Here is a 24,437-nt window from a genome sequence, read left to right as displayed (position 1 = left end):
TTGTGCTCTATCATTTATCAAGCTTTTAGGAATATTATTAATTAAGAGATCGCGCTCAATAACTTCCAAGAGTGTTCTCTTAGGCCTTCCTCTACCTCTCTTAATCGGACTCAAAGTTTTATGTATTATAATGCTATTTCAACTAAATTAAGCAACAAAATAACCAAATCTAGTTAATTGATATATGTCTGTAGATTAATATCTAGGCCTCCATTACTTAAATTTTCAGCTGCACACACTTGTGAAGAATTGATGTATTTCCTCTCTCTTCCATGTACAGGAGTTGCAGCATGGATTTAGGTCAAATTGCTTTATACAATCCTCCAACCAATGGATGCAATTTCTATAAAGAAGAAAGGGAGAAGGTGCGGAAAAATGAATCAAAATCTCTGCTAAAATCCATTTCAATGCTTGCACGGCACTGAAATATCAAGTTTCCGGTAAGATGAGTGTTGAGAGAAATATTCCACTCTCCATTTCCTTCATTACAAATGGAAAAATGTTTGATCTGGTGAAGTTTACTTCGATCAAAAGTTAGAGAAAATTGATTGAATGCTAAAGCTTTGGCTAGAGGAGATAGATAGAATAAGGAATTCTAGGTAAGAAAAATTTGCCCATGCACATATTATTTTTCTAATTTATTCTTGGATTGTTGAATAGTATTGGTTTTCCCTATGTTTGGTTGAAATAATTAGAAGAGGGAAATAATTTTCCCCTGTGGTGACCAAAATTTAGTTGGCCAAATTGATGAAGCTTGACGAGATGTTTGGTTGAGTTTACTAATAAAAACAAGATTAAAAGGGCAATAAAAAAACGCAAAGAACAAAGGTCAAGAGGGTAAGGTCATGTTTGACCAACCATTGGCAACTCTCTTGGAACCATCAGCAAGAGTAATGGTAAGAAGTGAAAAAAGAGAAATATCAAGATGTGAAGAGTTGAGGGTTGCCATAAATAGGAGGGGGGGAACAGCATCAAGACTCCCATGGGCCTAGGGATGAGATCTTAGAGAGAAATGCTACAAAGTTTGTGCATCCATGGCAATTGAGATGTCAATGTGCTTGGTGGCTTGATATTATAAGAAGGCATAGTAGTCGGGTCCCAAATAAAGTGACGAGGGATGAACATCAACTTGAGGAATGTCAACATTCTCCATGAAACCACCATTTGATGTCTTGGGACAACCATGTAGAGAATAACGACAGCCAAAGTATGGCTAAGTTTGTTTCAGTTCACACTGTGCAATCATTGTTCCTTACTCCCTTGTTATGTCCACCATATCCTTGACTCCGATAACAATCACCATTTTAAATTCTTTTCAATAGCATAACAATCATCATGGTACTAGGTTAAAATAAAGGCCCAAAGTGGAACAGATTCGTTTAGTAAATGGTCTATCATTGCACCCAGGTAAGAAATTTATCAAGTGGTAGAATGCCAAGAATGGAGAGAATCTAATCACAAGCAAGTGAGGTCTCAAGCAGCAAGTGTAAAACCACAAATAATTTGTCTCATTGTCAGACATTAATGGATATTGACAACATATTTATTTCCTTTTTTCACAATCTTGACCTTTCCCGCATAAGCATTCATGTCCAGCTACTTCAAATTTATCATTTTAGCAACAAGAACACAAACACATTAAAAGTCATTAGAATGAATGGGCTTAGGATTTAGCCGAAAAGGTACAAGACATTTTGTAGTTATGGAGAATGTATCATAACTTATGCTCAAATGATGTCATAGCATACCGTACGGTTAATAGCCTATTTTCTTTTGAGTAGGCCAATAACAAGATGAACATTAAACACCCTCACGGGCCAAAGAACCAAAGCTCAACAGAAATAAACCCAGCAGTATAATTAGAGCCATCTAATTTCTCAAGAGTTGCTGGATTCCCCGAAAATAAAGAAAAGAACCCAGCTTTTGGGCTAGTAGCTTGGACAGCATCAAACATAATGTATTTTGATTGAATATAGCTCTAGAATGTGATCAAAGGTGAAGAAGAAAGGATGATAATACTCAAGAGTGAAGAATAAAGGAAATTAGCAGCAGCGACCACAAATAAGGCCTTAATAAGGAGGTTGAAGAATTGGGGCTAGACAGCATGAAGGCCAACAAATAGTTCTGGGCATGGAGCAATTCTATGATTTGGTTGGTGCTTATCAGCACATTTGCAGCGTGTGGTTGTTAGGCAGTGGTGTCTAAGCCAATTGGTGAGGGTCGCATGTTAAGAAATGTGACACATTGATTGGAATGAAGTGAAATCATTGGAGAAAGGTTGCCTGAAAGGGAAGAAGGGTTTTGGCCTTCACAGGCTATGCTGCCATGTGAAATATGGAGAAAGGCGAGAAAACCATTGAATGAAATGTAGTTAGTTAATTCTAATCAACATGAAACTTAATACTTATAAGAGAATATTACAAGACAAGACATTGAATACTCATAATTATAATAATAATACCTTACTAAATACAATAGTAACCTACCATTCATGGATTAAGCCACATGCTAATACACATTCTTTATCTAGTCAGCATAATTACGTTCTAATAAAATCAGGCCTTTACTTTTCACAAGTACCTATTTTCTTTACCAAATTAACTTCTACATTCAAAATATAAAAACTCATGGACTACAGAAAGTCTGAACTTGGCACATGTACTAATCATCTAACCTTTCTTTACAGTACTGTCATCCATGGTTTTATATTCCATATTCTTTAGAGCAAGCTCCACACCGTAACCACCCAGGTTTAAGGTTTGGCCTGCACCAACAGAACCACAATGGCCAAAATTTGCTTCACAGCCCGCAGGCAACACCGGTCTGAGTACATAATTAACTTTTCCCTAAAAAACCACAAGTCAAAATATCAATAGCTGCAGGTAAGCATATAAATAAGAAGCATAGAATCAACTATGAATAAAGACTTTAGTTGGTCAAGGCCATGGAAGCACAAAGTTCACAATACCAGTAACATATGCTTTTCAAAGACATGAAAGCTTATTCCATGCATTAGTAAAGTTATCTACCCAGATGGGCTATCTGACCACCAATTATGTGATTGCATTAAGTCTCTAATTTTATTTTTCATAACTTTAGTCCAGAAGTGTGTCCAGATACTTTAAATTTCTTGAGTTCAGAAATTCACTTAGTTAAAATACGATTGTTCCCCTGATTTAAAAGTATCAAACCTGAATCTTTACTCTATCTTATCTCCATCATGAAGAGATTAAGAAAGCTCCCCCAAAACTAGTTAGAAAAGTTGGCATATAAGCTTGTATAATATTATATAAATACGGAAAAGCACTCAAACTTCAGTAAGTGGAATATAAACTTTTTTTTTTTGGGTCAATCTCAATGAATCAGATAAACCTGTCGTTCCCTGCCATGCATTTTCATTATCCATGCCTACATCAAATCCTCAAAATAAGAAATGTTACATAAACCATAGATAGAACTCGTCAATCACAGAAGTTACAGCAACAATCTGGTTAGCAAATGAAGAAGATCAATTTCTCATATGTCAAGCATAAATTTTTCCATTTTTCCTTGCTTCTATAACAGATATGCCTCCTTTCACCCACTCCCTAATCTCTCATTCATCTCCATAGGCTTTTTAGTATGATATCAAATTATCATGCTCATATGATTAAGTTCTGGAGAAAGAAATCCAATTTGAAGGCTAGTTCAGATTATGCTTATCTACTGTAATCATAATTTTCCTGAAATAAGTAAAAAATGCTAATGATGTTCCCATGATGACATCATTAGAAACAAAAAGTCAGAGAAGGAACCTCTTTAGCTGCTTTAACAAGAGCAAAATGAAACTCCTTAAAGCAATTAGTTCCAAGAGCACCATAGAGGACAGCAACAGGACTTCCAATGCTTGAATCAAGATGGACATGATCAAAATCAAATATTTCAGGTTGCTGAAATGAATCATTGACCCTGGTAAACATTAAGAAATGTTTGAGACATTATGCATCATATAATTGAAAACAAAACTAAAACAAAAACACGACAATGACATCAAGGAAGACAACAGAACTCACGGTTCGACTGGTCTGTGAATCCATAAGTTTAGCTCCGAAACATCAAAAAACAAATGCGCACCAGTATCCACCCAACAGCATTTCCGCACAGGACTTTTCAGGTTAACATCATCATGTAGGACATCTGACTTTGTACTTTCATTGTCCTTTATTGTTTCACCGATTTCCGCATTGTTATTGTTTGAGTAACTTTCATCACCCAGGGGAAAAGAAGAAAGAGACTCATCTGCTAATTGCTGGTAAAGCACCAACCGTGGAGATGCTGATCTCAGCAAAAGCGAGAACTCAAACAGTGATGCCAATGGTGCACTTAAAAGAGGCTTTCCATATTCTAAAATTTTCTTGAGACAATCTTTAGCCGTTTGAGAATCAACAGCATCCTTCTCAGCATGTAACCAAACCTCAATGAAGTCCCAAAAAAGGTCTTTCTGTTCTTTAGATAATAATTCACTGTTTACAAGAAGAATATTGAAGTTAGATCAATTTCAAAGATGATTTGCTGTTTCCACTTAAAAAAAAAAAAAATCATACAGAAGGAAATACAAGCCACATTTAGATTTGGCACATGAAGTGAACAGAAATCCAACTAAATTGGAAATTATCACTTTCTTTGGCATTTCTATGTCTCCATTTACACCATAAAATTGGACAAGTGACAAAAGTTAAGAATCAAATGAACCTACAGGTTTGTTCATTCATATTAAGACATAGAAATAGATCTTGAGATTCATCATTGCACATGACCCAAGGAGCAGGGCACACTGTTCACGGTTTGTGAATAGTGTGACTTGCAAGAAATTTCATTAATATATGAATAATATACAAAGCTATTTGAATGATTTAGACATAAATCAAATTCCATGGTCTTCACTTTTTGATAAACTAAATTGCAAACTAAGAACTTAGAATAAAGCTTCCTCTGCAGCTATGGTAATATTCTCTTCTAATAAATCCAGGATAAGCACCGCCTACCAAAACTTAAGATTCTCAGGGCATAAATGTTAATTTTTTGGCCAGAAAAATATTAAAATATTAATAATTGATAAAAAAGTAAATTTATGATCCAAAATCTATTTTCTTTTCTCCTTGCCAGATATCTAAGAAAGGCAATATAGAGTATGAACAAGCACCTTAAAAATGATAGATTTGGGAAGAAAGTATCTCATATAGGCTAGGCGCATTCTGGAGAATTTCATAAATTGTCATCACCTACAAGTCTACTCCTATCATTCCACATTATGAGTACGTAACACAACAAGTTTCCTCCCCATTTCCACTTCACATAGGTCTCTCTAGCTTGCTATTGGGATGCAATAATATTAACAGACGCAAGTAAAGCAACAAACTCATCAAAATGACTCTCGCATTAAGTGAAGAACTTGGAAATTACAATAGCTACGTACCCTGCTTCTACAAGCAATGGGGTTCCCGACCACTTAGCCCGAAGAGCAACTTGCACGTTCTTGGGCCTTCGAGTGTCAGAAAAGGCAGGGCCGATCCCTAACAGTCCGAAACAAGCCAGAACAATCAGAATCCGAAATCCAGATCTATAAAGGGTCCCCATGCTCGGCCAGAAAGATATTCCAGTCAGTGTCTGCAAGAGATGGAGCGAGTTCAAGGTTGATCCACCATTACCGAATGCAAGAAGCGAGGATGGAGATCAGAAGGTGGAGGTTTCGGCTCTGGGCTACGTGCTCTGTGGGCACCTCAGGCACTGAGGTTTTTAGGCGGAGACGACCCAAGGCGACGACTCCGTTACAGACGGCAGAGCATTCAGTCTCATGTTACAGCGGCACTATGAGCTATTGGCTCATGTTTCGCCTCGTGCGAGATTAAGGTATTTTGGTAATTTCAGAACGTTTTGTCCACGTCATCTACCACGATGAATACGCCAAAATATCAACCAAAAAAAAAAAATCAATAACCAGTATCAATTCTCAGAATAAAACATTAAAAATCTGATAAGTTATCAATAATCAATGAATAATCAACAATATCTATTACGTGTAGTATAAACTTGGGTTTTATTGGATAGAAGTATAAAATTGTGGCCTCTAATATTATCTCATCTAGATAAAGTATACCAATTTAACTGTAGTAAATTTTGAAAATATAGCATAGCAATAAATATGTGTATGTGAGGGGGAGATATGTTGAGATTATTACAAACAACTTAGGAAATACACAACATATTTTGATTTATTAATCATATACTAAATTATACTATTTAACAAAAATACTATTTGAATTGTTTATAACAAAAATACTATTTTATCATGTTTGATTGACATATTTTTAAAAGGGGTTAATAAACATTCTGAACTTTAAAATATTACTCAAATAATATTTTAGACCGTAAACTCTTAAAATGAGCAATAGTTCCCTTTAAACTTGTAAATTTCAAGCAAATTACCTATTACTGTTTATTAGTACAACGTTGACTGCTATGGAGAAAACAATTTGACAAAAAGTTGCCCAATTAGCATGCCATGTCTGAGGAGAGATTACTACCACGTCAACCTTTGACTGAGCCTCACAAAGTTAAAAATAACGGCAATTATATATAACTTAACAACAGAGGTAATTTATTCAAAATTTACAAGTTCAAGAAAAATTTTGTTCATTTTAAGAGTTTAGGTTTAGGATGCTATTTAAGTCATAGTTTAGGGTTCAAAATGTTCATTAACCTTCTAAAATTAGAATATATTTAAAAGTTGTTTGAATTATATATAAAAAATATTTTTAAATGTATTATAACAAAAAAAGAATATTAATTTTAATTATTTGTAATTTTTTATACAGACACAATATATTAAAAATGTTTAAAATATATATATAATAAAAATGTCAAATAACATAAAAGTTGATAATTGATTTAAAAAATTAGTTCAATTGTTTATTTGAATAATTCCATTGCTTTTTGAATTTTCAAGTAACATTTCTTTTCCTATTTCAAATACAGTAGGTTTGATTAGTTTTTACTCAAATACATAATAGTGAAGGGGAAAGAACTAGAGAAAGGGAAGTCTCGAGTGACTAATTTATACAAGTTTAAACAGAATCTTTGGACGAACAAGAAAAGTAAGTGGATGTTTTAGGAAATGATAAAGGCAGACAAAAGTGCTAGGGAAGCCCAAAAGAATTTGTCTAATGAAGAGAGGAGTAAGTATGATAGTATTGTAAAAAAAGAAAACAAAAAACTAGGAGGTACCTCCTCGAGCAAAGAAGTGGAATTGCCAGTAAGGTGCTCCTCAAAACAATTTGTGAAAGTGGTAATGACAATTGAAGGCTGGAGTAGATAGAATTGCATTTGATGAAATTCTAGATGTTAGGTGTATTAAATTACACCATGGTTTATGTGCTGAAATTATTAAAGCAATTGACCCAACAATTTCATCAATATTCATTAGAAATATAACCTTAGTAAGAGATGAGATGTTAGTTGAAGTGTTCATGGGATTGCCTTGTGAGGGGAAAAGTTGTTAAGGAAGTGGCAACTAGTAACAATGACTTATATTTAGATTTTAAGAGGAAGATGATAGAAAAATGTTTAGTAACTTGAAGAGAATGCTCTTGTCAAGAGAACATGATAAAATGTTTGAGTCATTATTTGTACTTTCACTCTTGGAACGTTATTATTCCCTCTTGTACTTGGAATTGTCATGCAATGGCTATTCAAAATGATATGTTGTGATAGAAGTACATTAGGTTCATATAATTGGTCCAATCTTATGGTGAAAGTGTTGATGAAAGATGTTGAAGATTATCAGGATGCTTTGAAAAGAAGGAAAAGAGAAAAATATTTTGGTGAATACCTTTATTTTTTAATGATAAAAATCTAAACTTGTGTATTTTAATTTAAACTTTGTCTTGATTTAGTTGGTTAGTCATGCTAACTTATTTATTTTCATGTAGATATTATTATTTGAGAAGTTTCCATTGCTTGGTGTTGTGCCACCTCAGCTACTTATATATTGGAATGATAAGAAAATGAACAAGATAGTTTAGTTGGAGAAGTCCAGTGCACAAGGGCTTCTATTGGTACAAATTCAAATATGAAAGTCAAGGTGGCTCACCCAATAATTCCTGTACTATAGTGTTTGATACTCTAATGAGTAGAGAAATTTATTCACACGTAATGGGAAAGCTTGGTTATAGTCTTGCAAGAGAACTTTTGAAAATGGAACAAGAGGGGGAATCAAAGGGAGTAAAACCACAAGGGAAGAGACAATGAGAAACACAAATTGAAAGAGAAGGGTAGATTGTAGGTATGTGGTTAAGGGAGTATTGTTGGACATAAGAGAGGAAAAATATTATGGAGAATATGGATATGGATATTAATATGGGAGACAAAGGATATATGAGCATTTTAAATGATCTTGAAACAATTAATGTAAAATCAGAACTAGTGGACAATGTCAACAAAACAATTAATATAGATTCAGAACTAGTGATTGATGTCAAGGAACTAATTTTCTTTGTTAATGACAATGCTGGAAGTGCAAAGGGAAATGATTCTGTTAAAGACAATAATGAATGTCTTAAGTTGAGGAGGTCTCAAAGTGTGATAAAACCTATAATACAATCACCATTTTTGATAGAATTTGGGAAGGAAGCTAGGCCTAATGAGATAGAGCACTTCTATTACCTAATAACCCAATAGAGAAATAATGATCTCCTAAAGGAAAAAGTCATTAAGGTTGCTTCATTCTTTACTACAGCTGAGGAAATGCAATGCTTGTGTGTAAAAGGCTAGTTAAGTGAGACTGTAAGTAATAGTATAATTTAGGCATGTTTAAGTCTCGGATGTATTGTGAAAGGCTAGTATGTAATCTCTATTATAGGTTCTGTCTTGTAGGCCATGTGCTCATGCATGAACAAAAGCAAAGTAAAGATGTTCCACGACATATTTTCCCATCAAATTTCATTATAAATAAGATTAAACACTTTTGCAATCTTTTTGTATGATTACTAATTGTGATATATCGCCATTGTGAACAAACTATTATGTTGCAAGAAAGTGGCCAAAAATTTTTGCAAACTTCTTATGTATGTAAAGCCTGAATTATATGGAGACAAACTTGATATTGCTTTCCAATTTGCACTAATCCCATAATAAGACAATGGGTGAGTTGAAATAGTTTAAATATATATAGGTTGTATACTTGTTAATTATTGACATTTCTTTTGTTTCTTATGGGTTTGACTGTAACATGTCTATCATATAATGGCCACAAGGATGGGAAAAATTTAACAAAGCTAGAATAGAACAACTCAACAATGCCTGTGGAGGACATACGAAAGAAGAGGGTAGAAGTGCTTTGGTGGCTTGTCACTCATGTTGAAAAAAAAAATTATGGGACAAGATGCTAGCATTACTTCCATTATGGCAAGGATTTAAAAAGAAAAAATAGACTAGGAGTATCATTCATTGTTTTTATAAACCTTAATATTATGTTAAAGTGTATGAATTTCTTGTGACCATTGTTGTAAGAATTTTAGGATACATCAATTGAATTTTTGAATGCATGTTTTATATTCAAGTTTTCTTTTGCTTGAATCTTTAGTTATATTCGAGTATGAATCACTAATATCTTGCAATGATAATATTACTATGTTGAAATACTAGCATATACAAACGTAATATCCTAATAATTGATGATAAAGTGACAATGTTTCAACTAGTTTGCTTCCACTTATTCGAATAACAACACGTGGTATCCTAAAAATGGACATGTCCAAGGCTTTGTTTCCATCTCTTATTCAAATATCCCTCATGCATATTGTGAAAATTATTGAGTTAAAGGCACTATATTCCTCTGGTATTCAAATATGATTAACATATATCTTGAAAATTATCGATTTTTAGCTTTGAATCAGTTACTAAGCTTATCATAATCGAAAATCTCCAATGCATATCTTGAATAATAGCTGTCTCAGAGTCTCTATATCAGTTATTGACCCTCTTATATTTGAATATCCACAAAGCATATCCTAAAAATGGTTGTCCTAAAGTATTTGTAATAATTACTAACCCTTTCATATTCGAATAACATAATTTGTTGTCTTGAAAATTGTTAACTTGGATGAATTGTGGAAGACTACATGCAAGGCTCTCTAGTCACATGCAACTACTCTTCCACAATATGCATATGGATTTCTGTTATATATAAGAAAACTTCTATTTATTCAAATAACAATATATGATATTATGAAAATTGTTAACTTGAATGCATTGCGGAAGAGTACATGTAAGGGTCTTTAGTCATATATTTCTACTCTTCCACTATATGCATTTGGATTTTCGTTATATGCAAGAAAACTTCTATTTATTCAAATAATAGCATATGATATTACGAAAATTACTAACTTAGATATACCATAGAAGACTATATGCAAGGGTCTTCAGTCATATGCAACTACTTTTCCACGATATGCATTGGACCTTTGTTATATAGAAGAAAATTTTCATTTATTTGAATAACAGCATATGATATTCTAAAAAAAATGTTAACTTGGATGCATTGTAAAAGACTACATGTAAGGTTCTGTTGTTATATGCATCTGCGCACTTCCGTGATAGGCATTTAGACTTTCATTATATGCAAGAAAATTTATATTTATTTGAATAATAGCTTATGATAATATAAAAATTGTTAACTTGGATGCACTATAGAAGACTAATACAAGGGTCTGCAGTCATGTATAGTTGCTCTTCCACGATAGGCATTTAGACTTTTGTTATATGCAATAAAGCTTCCTTTTATTCAAATAACAACTTATGATATTTTGAAAATTGTTAACTTAGATGCATTGTGGAATATTACATATAGGATTCTTTAGTCATATATAGCTGTTCTTCCACGGTATGTATCTAGACTTCCATTATATGTATAAAGGCTTCCATTTATTTGAATAACATCATATGATATTATTAATCTTCCATGATATGCATTTAGACTTTCGTTATATGCAAGAAAACTTTCTTTTATTAAGATAATAGATTATGATATATTGCAAATTTTTAACTTAGATGCATTGTGGAAGACTACATGCAGGGTCTTCAGTCATATACAATTGCTATTCTACGATATGCATTTGGACTTTTATCATATTTATCTAAATTTCATATCTTATATATCGATTTGATACATAGCCCCATGTTCCATCGACAACCAAAGCTACTATAGAATGAGATTGGATGCTCCTAGCCAAAACTTAAGCATGTTAAAGTTATGTGAACCAATATAGGTAGTTCAAGTTAAAAATGATCAACTTAACTAAGTCAATATGGCATAAATGGTAGTAGTTTAGACCCTTTAAGCATTATTCCAAAGTTTGATTCCTAAATATATGTATAGAGAACATCGTTTAAGAGATGACAACTCCTTAAACAGCGTTAGATTCCTTGAGGGATTAGTCTTGTAGTGGCCAATTGTGAAGATACCTTGAGAAACCAATAAAAATGGTGGGTTTAGGTTTAATGTTATTTATTTTTAAATGGATAGAATTTTTATCTTTACAGAAGTGTAATATAAAATATATATAATATTTTAGTAATTGTTACAAATTATGAATTAAAAGACTTTAAAACTGAACTTAACTCCAAAGTTGGCTTCTGAGGAAGAGAGGGACAATGGATAACCGCCCGAAAACATTTATTGAAATGTGTATTTTTTTTCAATGTTGTTGACTTATTGGGTCAAATTTTTCAGTTTATAACTTAAAATCAAAGATAAATTTTTAGGTAAATAGTTGGTTAAATCAAACAAAAAAAAATCTATCAATTTTAAATTGTGTGCAAATAATTTCTTGATCCTTTTAACTTGCTAGCGATTTGTAAAATTAACTCAATTAACATTAATTAGTTCGTCATTTTATTTTGCTTGGTATGACAAATAAGCAACATTTTAAATCTTATACTTCATATTTCGTGCAGATAATAATTTTAACTTTAGGATTTATATTGATATTTTATTTGAAACTTTATATTTTATACAAATATAAATTTTCTGTCATGTTACGTTTCTTTAATCTAAAAACATAGCAGTTGGCAGTAATGAATTCATGTGCCTATCTTAATTTAAACGTTTAAAGGGTTCATTGTCAATTTTTAAACACAAAAAATTATTTAAACAGGACTTAAGTTTTAAAAGGATTAACTATAATCAATGTAAACTAATCAATACTCACACACATATAATCTATAGGAAGTCTACTATTTATGTTCATAGAAAATATCTTTTTTATTAATTATGAATAATGTAGATGATTTTAAATATTATGCAATGCTAGTTTAGCCTAACCATCAATTAAAAAAAAAAACAAGAAAATGTGAGATATGACAAAGAATTTGGTGGGAATTTTTTTTGCCATTTTTCTTTTTTCACCAATTTGGCGGGTATTCATAGCTTCTCACCTTGAGAAAATGTTGTTATTTTCGTTTCAAATTATAAAATATTTTTAAAACTAATTTAATATAATAAAATATAAGATACTTTAAGAAAATTAAAGTTTCATTAAATAGGCTATTGAAATATTACTTTTTCTCTTTCTTTATTTAATTTTTATCCCTCTCTCTTTTAATATATTAAATGAAGGTGTTTTTAGATGTTTATATTTTTATTTTAAAAAATAACATTATTAAATATATTTAATTAAATTTATTTATACAAAAAATTTTATTAAAAAATATTTTATAATTTAAGACATAAATTTTATAACAGTTTCATTCATTGAATTCAAATTAGAAATTCAATGCATTGACAATTTAATAGTAGTAATGACTACTAATAATTATCACAAAATAAATATGGAGTTTATTCATAGTCAACATGGGCATTTGTCAAAACGGATCCTGATTCCTGAGGCAGGAGAAAATGAATGAAAAGCATCATCAACAACAACAATATAAATATTATTATTATTATTTTATCCTATGTCAACATGTTCCTTGCATTTTGAGCTTCTTTTTATTTAATTAAAGTATATATTTAATGCTTTAATGTTATATAATTTTTTATTTTAATTTCTTAACTTTATAAAGTATCTTTTTAGTTATTTAATCTTAATACTGTTAGTTTTATTCTAACACATATTTATATTGAACTTTTAAATATTGACAAAACATTTTTAAATGTTGACATATGAAGTTTAATTTTTTAAAATAATAATAATTGACAAAAAAATCATTTAAAATGCTCTGTGCATGCTAATTTATGAAATAAATTTAGACAAGAATATGCACATTAATGAAGCTTATTAAATATATTTTGTAGGCTTATTTTTTTAAAATAAAAATATAAATTTTAAAAAATATCTTTCATTTAATATTATCTTAAATTCTCATTTAATGTACAAAGGGAATGGTAGTATTGAAAAATACATCTAACTAAATCTTATTTTTATTAAATTGTTTATATTTTGATTGAATCACTTCTAAAATTGTTTTATAATTTGAGAAGATACATCATACTCCTCATTTTCAATTTCTAGGACCTTTTTTGGGTGAAATTATACATACCAACTAAGTTCATCAACTATAATTTACAATCTTAATTTTTCCATACATTTTCAAATATACTCTTCATTAATAAAAGAGAGAGGGAAGGAAATTTATTTAAAGAGTGATATGAAAAAATTAGGGATAATATTGAAATAATTATCATTGATAAAATTTTTTTTTTCAAAATCTCTTATATTTTAGGACATGAAATCACTTTCAAAAATATCTTATACTAAATAATTTGTTAATAGTCACTTCTCCATGCTATAATTTAAGTCCCTTCCCTTTATTTTGAGTACTTTTTTTCTTAATTCAATACAATGGAAATCAAAGTTAAAGCCATTTCAGGCTATTTGCTTCAACCACAAAAAACACGATCCAACCAGATTCTCTTTCTCCCCTACCAATATGGAAAATGTAAGATTTAGATTCAATGACTGTATTTATTACAAGCATTAAGTGCTTGTATTATGTGAGCCGTTGAAATTTAAATTAATAATTCAGATAAATTCACTCATTCATTAATTTTAAGTGAAATATGAATTTAAAATTATTGATCTGAATTTTAATGATTGATATGATACAAGCACTCATTGCATGGACTAAATACAATTAATGAATCCAAATTCATAGGAGAAAGTATAAATAATTAAAAAAATGTATTTCAATCTTTATTTGGGATCATTCATATTCATAAGATTTATATTGCATCAAATATAATGTCACGTTCATATTCAACTAATGACTACATTCTATATCAAAATCGCAACATTTTGAAATGTTATTAATTCTTCTTCTTGTTCTTGAAATTATGGAAATTATTGTAAGTTATTGAATAGAATAACATAATGGTTATATTAGGAATCAACAAATTACTTTTCTTGTTGATTAAGATGTATTTTAATAATATGGTTCTTCTACATGTTATCTACATCTACACTATTTTTGTCTAATTTCAAAATATACCATACAACTAAGGGGTTTTTTTTTAAAAAAAAAAACCTCAACGATTATATTAGATTTTGATTAAAATATAAATTACTGAAATTTGTATACCTTAAATTTGATTTTGATTAAAATTATTTTTTTATGAAACTAAACATTATAATTATTTTATACCAAAAAATTAGAATTATTTTCTTTTAACCGACTAGATTTTATAAAAGAAATATTTGATTAATTATGTTTAATGATTTTAAAATTAGTCAAACTGGCTGATAAACATTCACTTATTTATTTTTTCCAACTAACAAACCTTTATTTTTTTGGTGAAAATAATAAACGTTTATTCTATACACTTGAGTTTTTTATGATAAGAATGAAAATAGGCATAATATATTTTTACGTGTCAATAAGAAAACAGTGTAATTGAATTGTCTTTTATGCAAAAGAAGAAAAGACAATATATCTAAATAATTAATTAAATACTCCTTATAGATTAACACACCATTCAATTCCCAGCCCATCTTAAGAGATGAAAGAGGGATACTTATGTAAAATGTATATCCTCTAAATCAAAATTACATGAATTAAATTTTATTTTTATTTTATTTTAAAAATTTAATAATTGTTCATCATAAATAAAAGTAGACTGCAAAACAAAATATCTTGTTAATGGTCATTTTTAAAAATAAAAAACTAAATATAGATCGTATGGATTAAATTTAAATAGTTCATATTTCATGTAAAAAAAATTGATCATGACATACTCATTTTTTTAAATAAACAGAAAATTCAATTTTGGACTCCAATTATTTATATTTATATATATTCCAAATCTGAACAATTTTTACATTTATCTCCACATGTAACGCCTCTCAGTGCTGTGGCCCACAAATTAATAAGAAGACATTCTCATTCATGCTTCATATATCAGAATCAAGTCTATTTTCATCAACATTCAATGTAAAGCTCTCTTCCCTCTCAGTGATACTCTCATCATTTCAAGGTAATTTTTTTTCTTTTTCCAGTGGTTTATGTGATAAATGTTTAGCTTAATCTATGTGATTTTTCACAATTAGCTGTTTCAACCATGACTTTAATCTTAAATTTTTAAATATGATTTTTCCTTGATAAATCGCCCTCGTTTAAACATGATAGCTTTATCTATCGTTAAAAACAAGTGAATGTATTGTTAGCAAAAACCAAAAAAAAAAAAAAACGTGAATGTGTTTATTATAATCTAAACAAACAGTGATAGGTCTACATAGAGTTGAGGGTGAGCAAATGGCCCACCCAACTTGAAAAAAATTATAAGTATATATTGTAATTTTTAAAAATTTACAGCTCACTACCTCAATAATTTTGAATCCATTAGACTCAAAATAAAACATATTTGAATTTTAAAAAAGCTTAAGCCTTTAATATTTCACTTAATTCTAATAGATTTAAGTTCTTAACCCGTTAAATTTAATGTTTGATTATTATTTTTTTGGTAATAGAAATTTATATATCATTTTTTATAGTATTCTAATTTTAATTTTGATAATTTCATATTTTGTGCCCTCATTTATCCAAGGTCCTACGTCTGCCACTATTACATATAAGAGAAACAATTCTTACTATTTAATTATGACGTAAATAAATAGTGTGACTTGTTTTTAATTTAATGAGAGAGAGAGAGAGATTTTTCGTCCACAAAAATATACTGAAATCTAAAATACAACTGATGTGTAGACTTTATTTCATATATTTTTGTTGGATAGTTATTTGTTTGGACCCTGAAATCCATTTATAATTCAAAAAACTTAATTTGTGTTCATATGATTCATGAATCGATTAAATATTTTTTTTAATAATATTTGATAAACAAAACCTTCAAATTTTATTTGAACTAATTTTCCTCTCCAAGTAGAACTTAAATTAGTTATAAAAGATTTTTTTTATGAACTTAGAAATCCCTTTTGAATAAATGCACTTAATGATATGTTACTCTTTTATAAATATATATTACCATTTTATTCCATTCTTAAGGTAATTCTTGTTTGGGAATTATTGTAGCTCATTCATATACCCTTTTCATATGTTCCATTTTTGTGATCTGTTTCTCAGATTTGAGCTCTGAAAACTAGCTTGAATGGATTTTCAAAAGATGAAGCAAGTTGATGATGATAATGGATCATCTTCATCCAGCAAGAAGGTGAATTATGTGAAAGCTCCAAACAAGTTTGACTTGAATCTCTTGCCAGAAGATTCAGAAAGTGATGATGATGATGATGATGAATTTTACATTGAAATTTTTGGAAGTAGCGTTGAAACCCCTCAAGCTGCTCTGAATCTCACCGATAATGTAAGTTCTTCATCTCATATATACTCGTGTGTGTGTATATATATATATATATATATATATATATATAATTTCATTTTTAATTACAATGTTCTTACAAAATACTCATGTGCATTAGGTAGCAGAAAACTAGCTAGATTTCTATAGAATGCTTCATCCACTAATTCAGCTTTATCCCTATTCTTGTGTTTCATAGGAGAATTCATAGCCTTGCAATGATCAATGTGAAACATTTTCAGAATTTCCTTAATTGGTATTTTTTTTCTTGACAAATGAAAACTTCTGTATTTTGTTTGATCTTGATTTCAAGTAAATAGGCTATTAATCCAAGATCATCCATCATTTCTAAGTTGAATTAATATCAATGAGCTTGAAGTTGATGCCTATTAGGCAATTACTAAAAGATATTCATCCCCATAAATATTTTATTACAGGAACTACAAGAATTAACCTTTTTTTTTGGTTAAGTGAGAGCAAATCATCAATATATATTGTAAAATCCATGGATTTTACTGTAGGAACAGTTGTTTTAACATTAATTTTGGTGGACCCTACACATACAGTTTTCAACAATTGTTTTAGTCTTGAGCCTGTTTAATTTAAAATATAAATCTCACATCCAAAACACTTTACCCCCTTTCACCACACTTTTTCATTCCTTAACTCTGTCAAATATTTTTCACCTGTACATTTCATGGGGTTAAATACTAGTTTTATTAAAACCATGGAAAACATTATAAAACAAAAGTCCAAGAAGAATAATAACATTATTCTATTAGGCCCACCAAACAAAAAAATGACACAAATAACAGCAACAATGAGAAAGTCATCTAGCATACTGATATGAGAAGAACCACACAAGAAACCTAATTGTGTCTCAAGTACTCTAGCAACAAGAAGTAACCTAAAAGTTTGAGCTTACCTTTTCAAACCACCCAAGTCTAGCTTTGTGATTGTTGATGGAACCAACAACATTTAGCTTGATTTAGGTTGATAGCCTAATTATATTAATTTCAAGGATGTTTCAATAGCTTTGATTAGTTGTATATATCCAAATTTTGTTGGTGAACACGTTGAAGAACTCTATATGATCCTATGAGCTTAGTTTAGCAAATAGCTTAGCTACACCTTTTATTGGAAAAGGATGAGAAAATGATATAAATTGGCATAACTATCACTATAATTGATAATTGCATTATTGAGAGATATATAAGTAAATGTTTTTTTGAGGGCTAAAACTTTAAATAAATAAACTTGGGGGCTAAAATTTTTATATAAAGTAACTCATCTATCTTTCACATAAAGTGAGATTCATTTTCTGATGATCACTTTACCCCTTGAATCTGCCATTGGATTGCATCATTCTTATGAGATTTGGACAAGCTAGTGATGAGACTCACTTCTCATACTTATTATGCTATAAATAGTATGGTTACAACAAACTAGATGGATAGACAACTTGATATTTGGTGTTTTGACATGTCTTTCTACTTAGCCAAATGTCCTTCATGTCAAATTTTTATATCAAGTACGCTTGAAAATAATTTAGTTTTTAAAATAACTTAAGTCATTTAGTTCAACACATCTCAAACTTTATCTATTTTTAATCTATTTTCTAATTATTAGATATGAAATTTTCTTATCTCTAATACTTCATTCCCTTTCATAACACCAAAGTTAATATCCTATTACAAGTGTGTAGATAGCATAAATGTCTTCTTATGAAGGAATCTTGGGAGAACTTCTTGGGATATGACCAATTATATTGTGCTCTAAACCTCCAAACCTAGCAATTTCAATTTTTACAGAGTTTTGAACATTATCTAACTAGCCAGCCGCGAACCTACATGTTAGTGAGGGGTGAGCACTTGTCCCCTCTCGCTTTTGCAAAAATTATATGTTAGGCATCTAAATTTTACTTTTCCTACCTTCATTGGTTTTAATATTTTGATTCTACTAAATTAAATTCTAATATTTTACTCTTCTACTCTTACTAACATAGGGTCTTATGTCCACCCATTTGTAACTAACGATATCAATTTCAATACAAAACAACCACATTAAGACAACTCAAGGCACACAACGAAAACAATTTGCTTTAATTTGGTGAGGGAAAGTTCATTTTCTCCTCAATCAACAACCAACCAAACCAAACTCATACTAGCAAAATTCAATATTCCAAAACAAACCAAAAATACCTTAAACCAAGCCTTTCATTTAACTACATCAAATACATCAACAAATCCATTATCCCAACATAGCAAGTCATTCATTTATACACTTGGCAAAAATATGGTCTATCAAAATAATCACTAAGAATATCTCCACCAAAATATAAAGTCTTCACATAAAAAAAATTAATACAACAACCAGAGTGATATTATAATCTCAATAATCATGAATAAAAGTTTTAAATGATGTTATAAATAAATATATATCTATGCACGCAAGCGTGTGTGAGAGTTACTGTGCAAAAGCAACACATAATTCGATTTTTATCAAAACATGCTTACATGTCAATTCAAAAATAAAAATTAACCTTCTTGTTTCTTGATTGGGTTGTTATTATTCTGTAAAATAACTTCATGATCAATTAATGATATAGCCATGTGTCAGATTCAATTCAATCATGGTTGTCATAGGTGATATATTTTCTTCAAGAAATTTCATATCTTTGATTAATTAGTGAAATGCTATATATATATATATATATATATATCAAAATGAGAACACACACTATTTTAAGTTAAGAAAAATAATTTTTCATGCATGAAGCAGGAAGTGAATGGAAATTCAAACGGATTGGTTCCACTAATTCATGTTTCTGGAGAAAATGCTGTTTCCAACTTCAAGAACATCACAACTTCCTCAGAAACAAAAATGGTGCAAACACCCTCCAATCCTTCTGATGATAAGAGGAGAGTTCACAGTGATGACAGCTCTTCGGCCAGCGGTGCCGCGACTAGCTTACGTCCTCGCCGGCCAGAGCCAAACTACGATCGGCGAATCTGCACAAATTACAAGTGCCGGACAAGAAACACTCCCATGTGGCGTAGGGGACCTCTAGGTCCAAAGGTGATGATGAACAAACTTAACATTATCAAAACCTAAATTTACATCAAAATATTTGTTTGATATGATCTGCCTATTTTTTTTTCCCTCTTTACTTTCTTTGAGATAGTTTCGGTTTCAAATTGATTTTTCAAAGATTAAACACATTGAAAGAATTAGACCCCCAAATTTTTTTTATAAAGTCCTGAGTCACAAGCATCAATTTAGACAAATAAAATAGGAGTTCCAGTTATTATCTAAAAGTTACATTTAAAACTTAGAGTTAAGGGGCAGCAATACTCCATTTTTTTTCTAATAGGTTCTAGTATCCTTAAGTCAACGGTGTATGAATATCCATTAACTTTATAGAAGAAGCCAACTTTTTCCAATTCGTTACAATAACTTGACATTAGTCGTTGAGTTTTAAGGATAGAACTTAACATATTGCAAAATGTGGACCTCTTTTATAAAATTAACAAGTATTCATTCATCATTATTGACTTAAGAATATCATAAACTCCTGCAAAAAAAATTTCTGACTATTTTTGCACATTAGCCCTAAAATTTAAATGTCTTATCTGTAATTAAACAAATTTTAATGATTTTTTTTAAAATTAAACCTCTTTTGATACAGACTCTATGCAATGCCTGTGGAATTCAATATAAGAAGCAAGTGTCAAGCAGAGGAAGCGACCTGTGATGCTAAGATGGAAAAGAGCAATGAAACCTAGTCCCATGCCATCACTCTCTTTATAGCCACAAAAACAAAAGATTCATTTATATGAGATGCTGTTTTTTTAAGTAGTTCTTGCTGATAGTCTCCATCTATGTTTTGTATTGTTTATTTGCCCAAATAAAATGCTCTAAAAGATCATGGGGTTGTTAATGTAAGTTTTTCTTTAATTATATCATGATGATGCTTAATTAACCTAAAATTTTGGCTCTGGATAAATTATATAAACTTCTTGAGTTTAATTTAAATATTATAGATATTTCTAGTATTTTTTACAATATAGAGAATCTTTTCATTGAGAACAAGTAGCAATGTAGCATAATCAAATATTAGCTCTTCCCTCTTCTTCTTAAGGCAAGATTTAAGTAATTAATCTTATATACTTAATATATTTTTATCTAGTCAAATTAAGACAAGTGAATTTTAATGTGTCAATAATATTAATGACAATAATTTGTTACTCCTTCCAAAGCATGATATAAATCATTTTTTAGAAGCATTCCTTAATATAAAATGAGGTATTAGATAAATTTTATTTTTTTAACATTTATACCCTTGCTTAATGAAATTAATGCAATTAATTAGGATAGTTCAAATATTCCACTGAATGGCCAAAATAGAAAGATATAAACATTTTTAAAAAATCAAGATATTAGCTAACTCTTTTTTAGAAGTATAAATTAGTTAACAACAACTTACATTGTTACTTGGAGAGAGAATAGAATAAATAATTTATCAAAAAATTTATATATTTTGATTTAATTAAAAACTGTAAAATTTTCTTTTTCATTTGCAAACATCTTTTAACGAATATTCGTAACTTGATTCTTCATATTGTTCATGATTAGTTCCTTTTAATAAACCCAATCTCTATTGATATAATCAAAATTAGCTTTGTTAACACCTTTTGTTACCTAAATGGATGATTTAAAAAACGCACCGATAACAAAATTTTAAAAGTGAAGATTAAATTAGAAAAAAAATGTGAAACCTCATTATAAATTAAAAATTGAAATGGCATTTTACAAAGATAATTATTATTCTTTAAAAATACAATAATAAAACATGAAGTAATATGAAATAATTAAAAGGAAGACTCATTTATCGTTGACTTATTTCTTATGAGCTGAAATTCCCCTAAAAATCTCACATTAACCAGAATTTTAAATTAGAAAACGGTTTAATGAGATTTGTTAAAGATTAACGCAATTCTAACCATAAAATCGATTATAGGTTATAATTAACCCTGCAAACAATAACGACTATGAACATCACAAATCAATCCAAGATCCAATCCTCATCTCACATTTCAAAACTGATTTTTCTTGCCATACAAAATTACTTCTTTATCGGTGATTATTATTTTCCCTTCCTTTCTCTCCAGGTCTCAAGTTTTCCTTCATTTTCTTTCGTTTTCTTGCTTGTCAAATGGGAGAACCTCTCAAGACACCAAGAACACCAACGTTGGACCTTCACAACATCTTTTTGATTCCCAAGACTGTGTCTTTGAAGGAAATAGGAAAGGTTTACAAAAACCTTGTAACCAAAAAGCACTCTGATAAAAGTTCTCGCAAGGATAAACACTATGAGGTAAGCTTGATTTGAGCCTTGTTATTGTAAATTGATCATTTATTTTTTTCATGTTCAGATAAGAAATACTTTAAATTTTGGCTAATATATATCTAACATTTTTTCCATGAATTTCAACTTCTGACTTGATCTTGGTGCTCTGTGATTTATAAATATATATAACAAAAATTAAAACACCAAAATGAAATGACAGGGAGAACAATAGGTAGATTCCAGAACGTTAATTTATTCACGAGTAGGTCCCTACCAAAATTTTATGTAAAATCAATTGAAACTTGAATGTAAAAAGTTCAGACGGTTAAAAATTAAAGAGTCTCAATTGCAAATCAAGCATTTATGTTTCAAATATAACTTGGTTTGTAACTAAGATTTTTATTTGCAACTGTTTAAATCAATATTTGCAAATCATTTTTCTAAAAAATTTGTTGGGACCTAAATGTCAATAAATTGATATCTCGAAACCTAATTGTCATTCTCCCCACATAAAGTTGACATAGCTTAACCTTTGCACTTGCCAGCAGTTTCTCTTTTCTTTATCCTTGGCATGGTATTATGAGATTCTTCTGACTATAAAGTCATTGATGTAGGAATCATCTGCAACACCTACAGGTTCAGGGATTAATCGTCATTATGGGGGTGGTGATGATGATTTATTTACAAGTCCTGCAATTTTGTCAAGAGATGCAAGTAGAAGATCAAAAACACCAACACCAACACCAACTAGAAGTTATATTTCAAAAAATCCAAGCAGACGAAGCAAAACACCTAACTCTGTATCAAGGAGTGCGAGTACAAGTTTTGCCCTGAATCAGAAAGATCGGGGAATGTGAGCAGAAGAAGAGGTACCTCCATTATTGAACCTTCAAGCCCTGCAGAATCCTTATCAAGAAACAGAAGCAGAGCCAGACACAGCGTATCTGAACTTCAGATACGAAGCTGGACCTCTGCAGCCTCCCCATCATCAAGAGATGCTGGCACCAATAGACTGTCAGCAAATGACATCCCGGCAGCCTCTTTGTCAAGAGACACAAGCCGGAGGTCCACAACACCCATCATATTCTCGCAATCCACTGTTCGAAGGAAACCCCAGCCAATAGAGAAGAAGTTGGAGTGCACACTTGAAGATTTATACTTTGGATGCCTCAAAAAGATCAAAATTACCAGAGATGTTATCAAGCCTCCTGGGTATGTTTCTGTTACATAGCCTTATACAAATACAAAATTCTTAGGTGGATCTTTTTCGCCAGAAAAGAGAAAACTCAGGATGTTTCCCCTCATGAAATATTCCAATAAGAACATGCCACATGACTCATTGATTCTTTTTAAAGAGATCATCCACATTTCATGTTTATATTCTAAAAAAGGATAGCAGACATTTCAGAAACTTTACCAAGTCTTGTCATTAAAAAGAATTAGTGGATTAAACTACCAATTAATAGATATGAAAGCAAAGACTCATTTCTGACATGCTCCTATGTTGGAGGGTCTTTACTACTTTTTCCTAGTAATTTCTTCATGTACAAAGTATTTACATTCATGATGCTTGCCTATTGGGCTACCTGATGCAGAAATGGCGTATACATTTTAGATAAAGGTAGAAATTTCAAAATTGTAATTAGAAGCAATGATAATTTGGAAAAAAAAATGCAATGCGAAGGAAGATCTATAAGTGAGACCTTCCTAAAATTTTTTATTTTAATTTTGTAACAGGGTTATCCTCCAAGAGGAGGAGGTACTACAGATTGAAGTCAAGCCGGGATGGAGAGAAGGAACAAAGATTACCTTCGAGGAAAAGGGTAACGAGGAACCTGGATACCTCCCTGCTGATATAATCTTCTCAATTGAAGAAAAGGAACACCCTTTGTTTACAAGAGATGGCTACAATTTGGAAGTATGTGTTGAGATTCCCCTAGTAAATGCACTCACCGGCTGCTTAATACCAGTTCCTCTGATTGAAGGGGAAACCATGAATGTGACATTTGAGAATATCATCATATGCCCTGGATATGTGAAGGTCCTTCAGGGTAAAGGCATGCCGGATCCACAACATAATGGGAGGAGAGGCAACCTCCACATCAAATTCCTCATCGACTTCCCTAGGACATTGAGTGATGAACAAAAGAAAGAAGTTGTTAGTATTCTACAAGATTGTAACTGATAAGTGGTGGACAGATTTGTGAATAAGATAATTTTGTTCTCAATCTGATGTTTCACAGAACT

At 30.5% G+C, this 24,437-nt stretch overlaps 2 protein-coding genes across 3 annotated transcripts in view; one reads left to right on the top strand and one right to left on the bottom strand.

Annotated features, from left to right (window-relative positions):
- LOC129304461 (UDP-glucose:glycoprotein glucosyltransferase) overlaps positions 1-5,852 on the bottom strand; it is a 31,588-nt gene extending 25,736 nt beyond the window's left edge. For both annotated transcript variants that reach the window (XM_054944131.1, XM_054944132.1), the window contains exons 1-4: positions 5,456-5,852; positions 4,053-4,502; positions 3,795-3,948; positions 2,675-2,846 (exon numbers count right to left, since the gene is read on the bottom strand). In XM_054944131.1, the coding sequence (XP_054800106.1) occupies positions 2,675-2,846; positions 3,795-3,948; positions 4,053-4,502; positions 5,456-5,616 (937 nt within the window). In that variant the 5' untranslated portion in view covers positions 5,617-5,852. The remainder of the gene's footprint in view (positions 1-2,674; positions 2,847-3,794; positions 3,949-4,052; positions 4,503-5,455) is intronic.
- Positions 5,853-16,648: 10,796 nt separating this feature from the next.
- Positions 16,649-24,418, top strand: LOC129305330 (uncharacterized). The gene is made up of 6 exons (XM_054945390.1): positions 16,649-16,846; positions 19,622-19,918; positions 22,140-22,217; positions 22,805-22,904; positions 22,988-23,402; positions 23,928-24,418. Exons 1-6 carry the CDS (start codon positions 16,649-16,651, stop codon positions 24,373-24,375), a joined length of 1,536 nt encoding a protein of 511 aa, XP_054801365.1. The 3' UTR covers positions 24,376-24,418.
- Positions 24,419-24,437: the final 19 nt, after the last annotated feature.

Source organism: Prosopis cineraria, unplaced genomic scaffold, assembly GCF_029017545.1.
Source record: "Prosopis cineraria cultivar Desert tree isolate PC_DT_omini unplaced genomic scaffold, ASM2901754v1 PC3, whole genome shotgun sequence".
Taxonomy (NCBI): domain Eukaryota; kingdom Viridiplantae; phylum Streptophyta; class Magnoliopsida; order Fabales; family Fabaceae; genus Prosopis; species Prosopis cineraria.
This window is presented reverse-complemented; position numbering and strand designations above follow the sequence as displayed.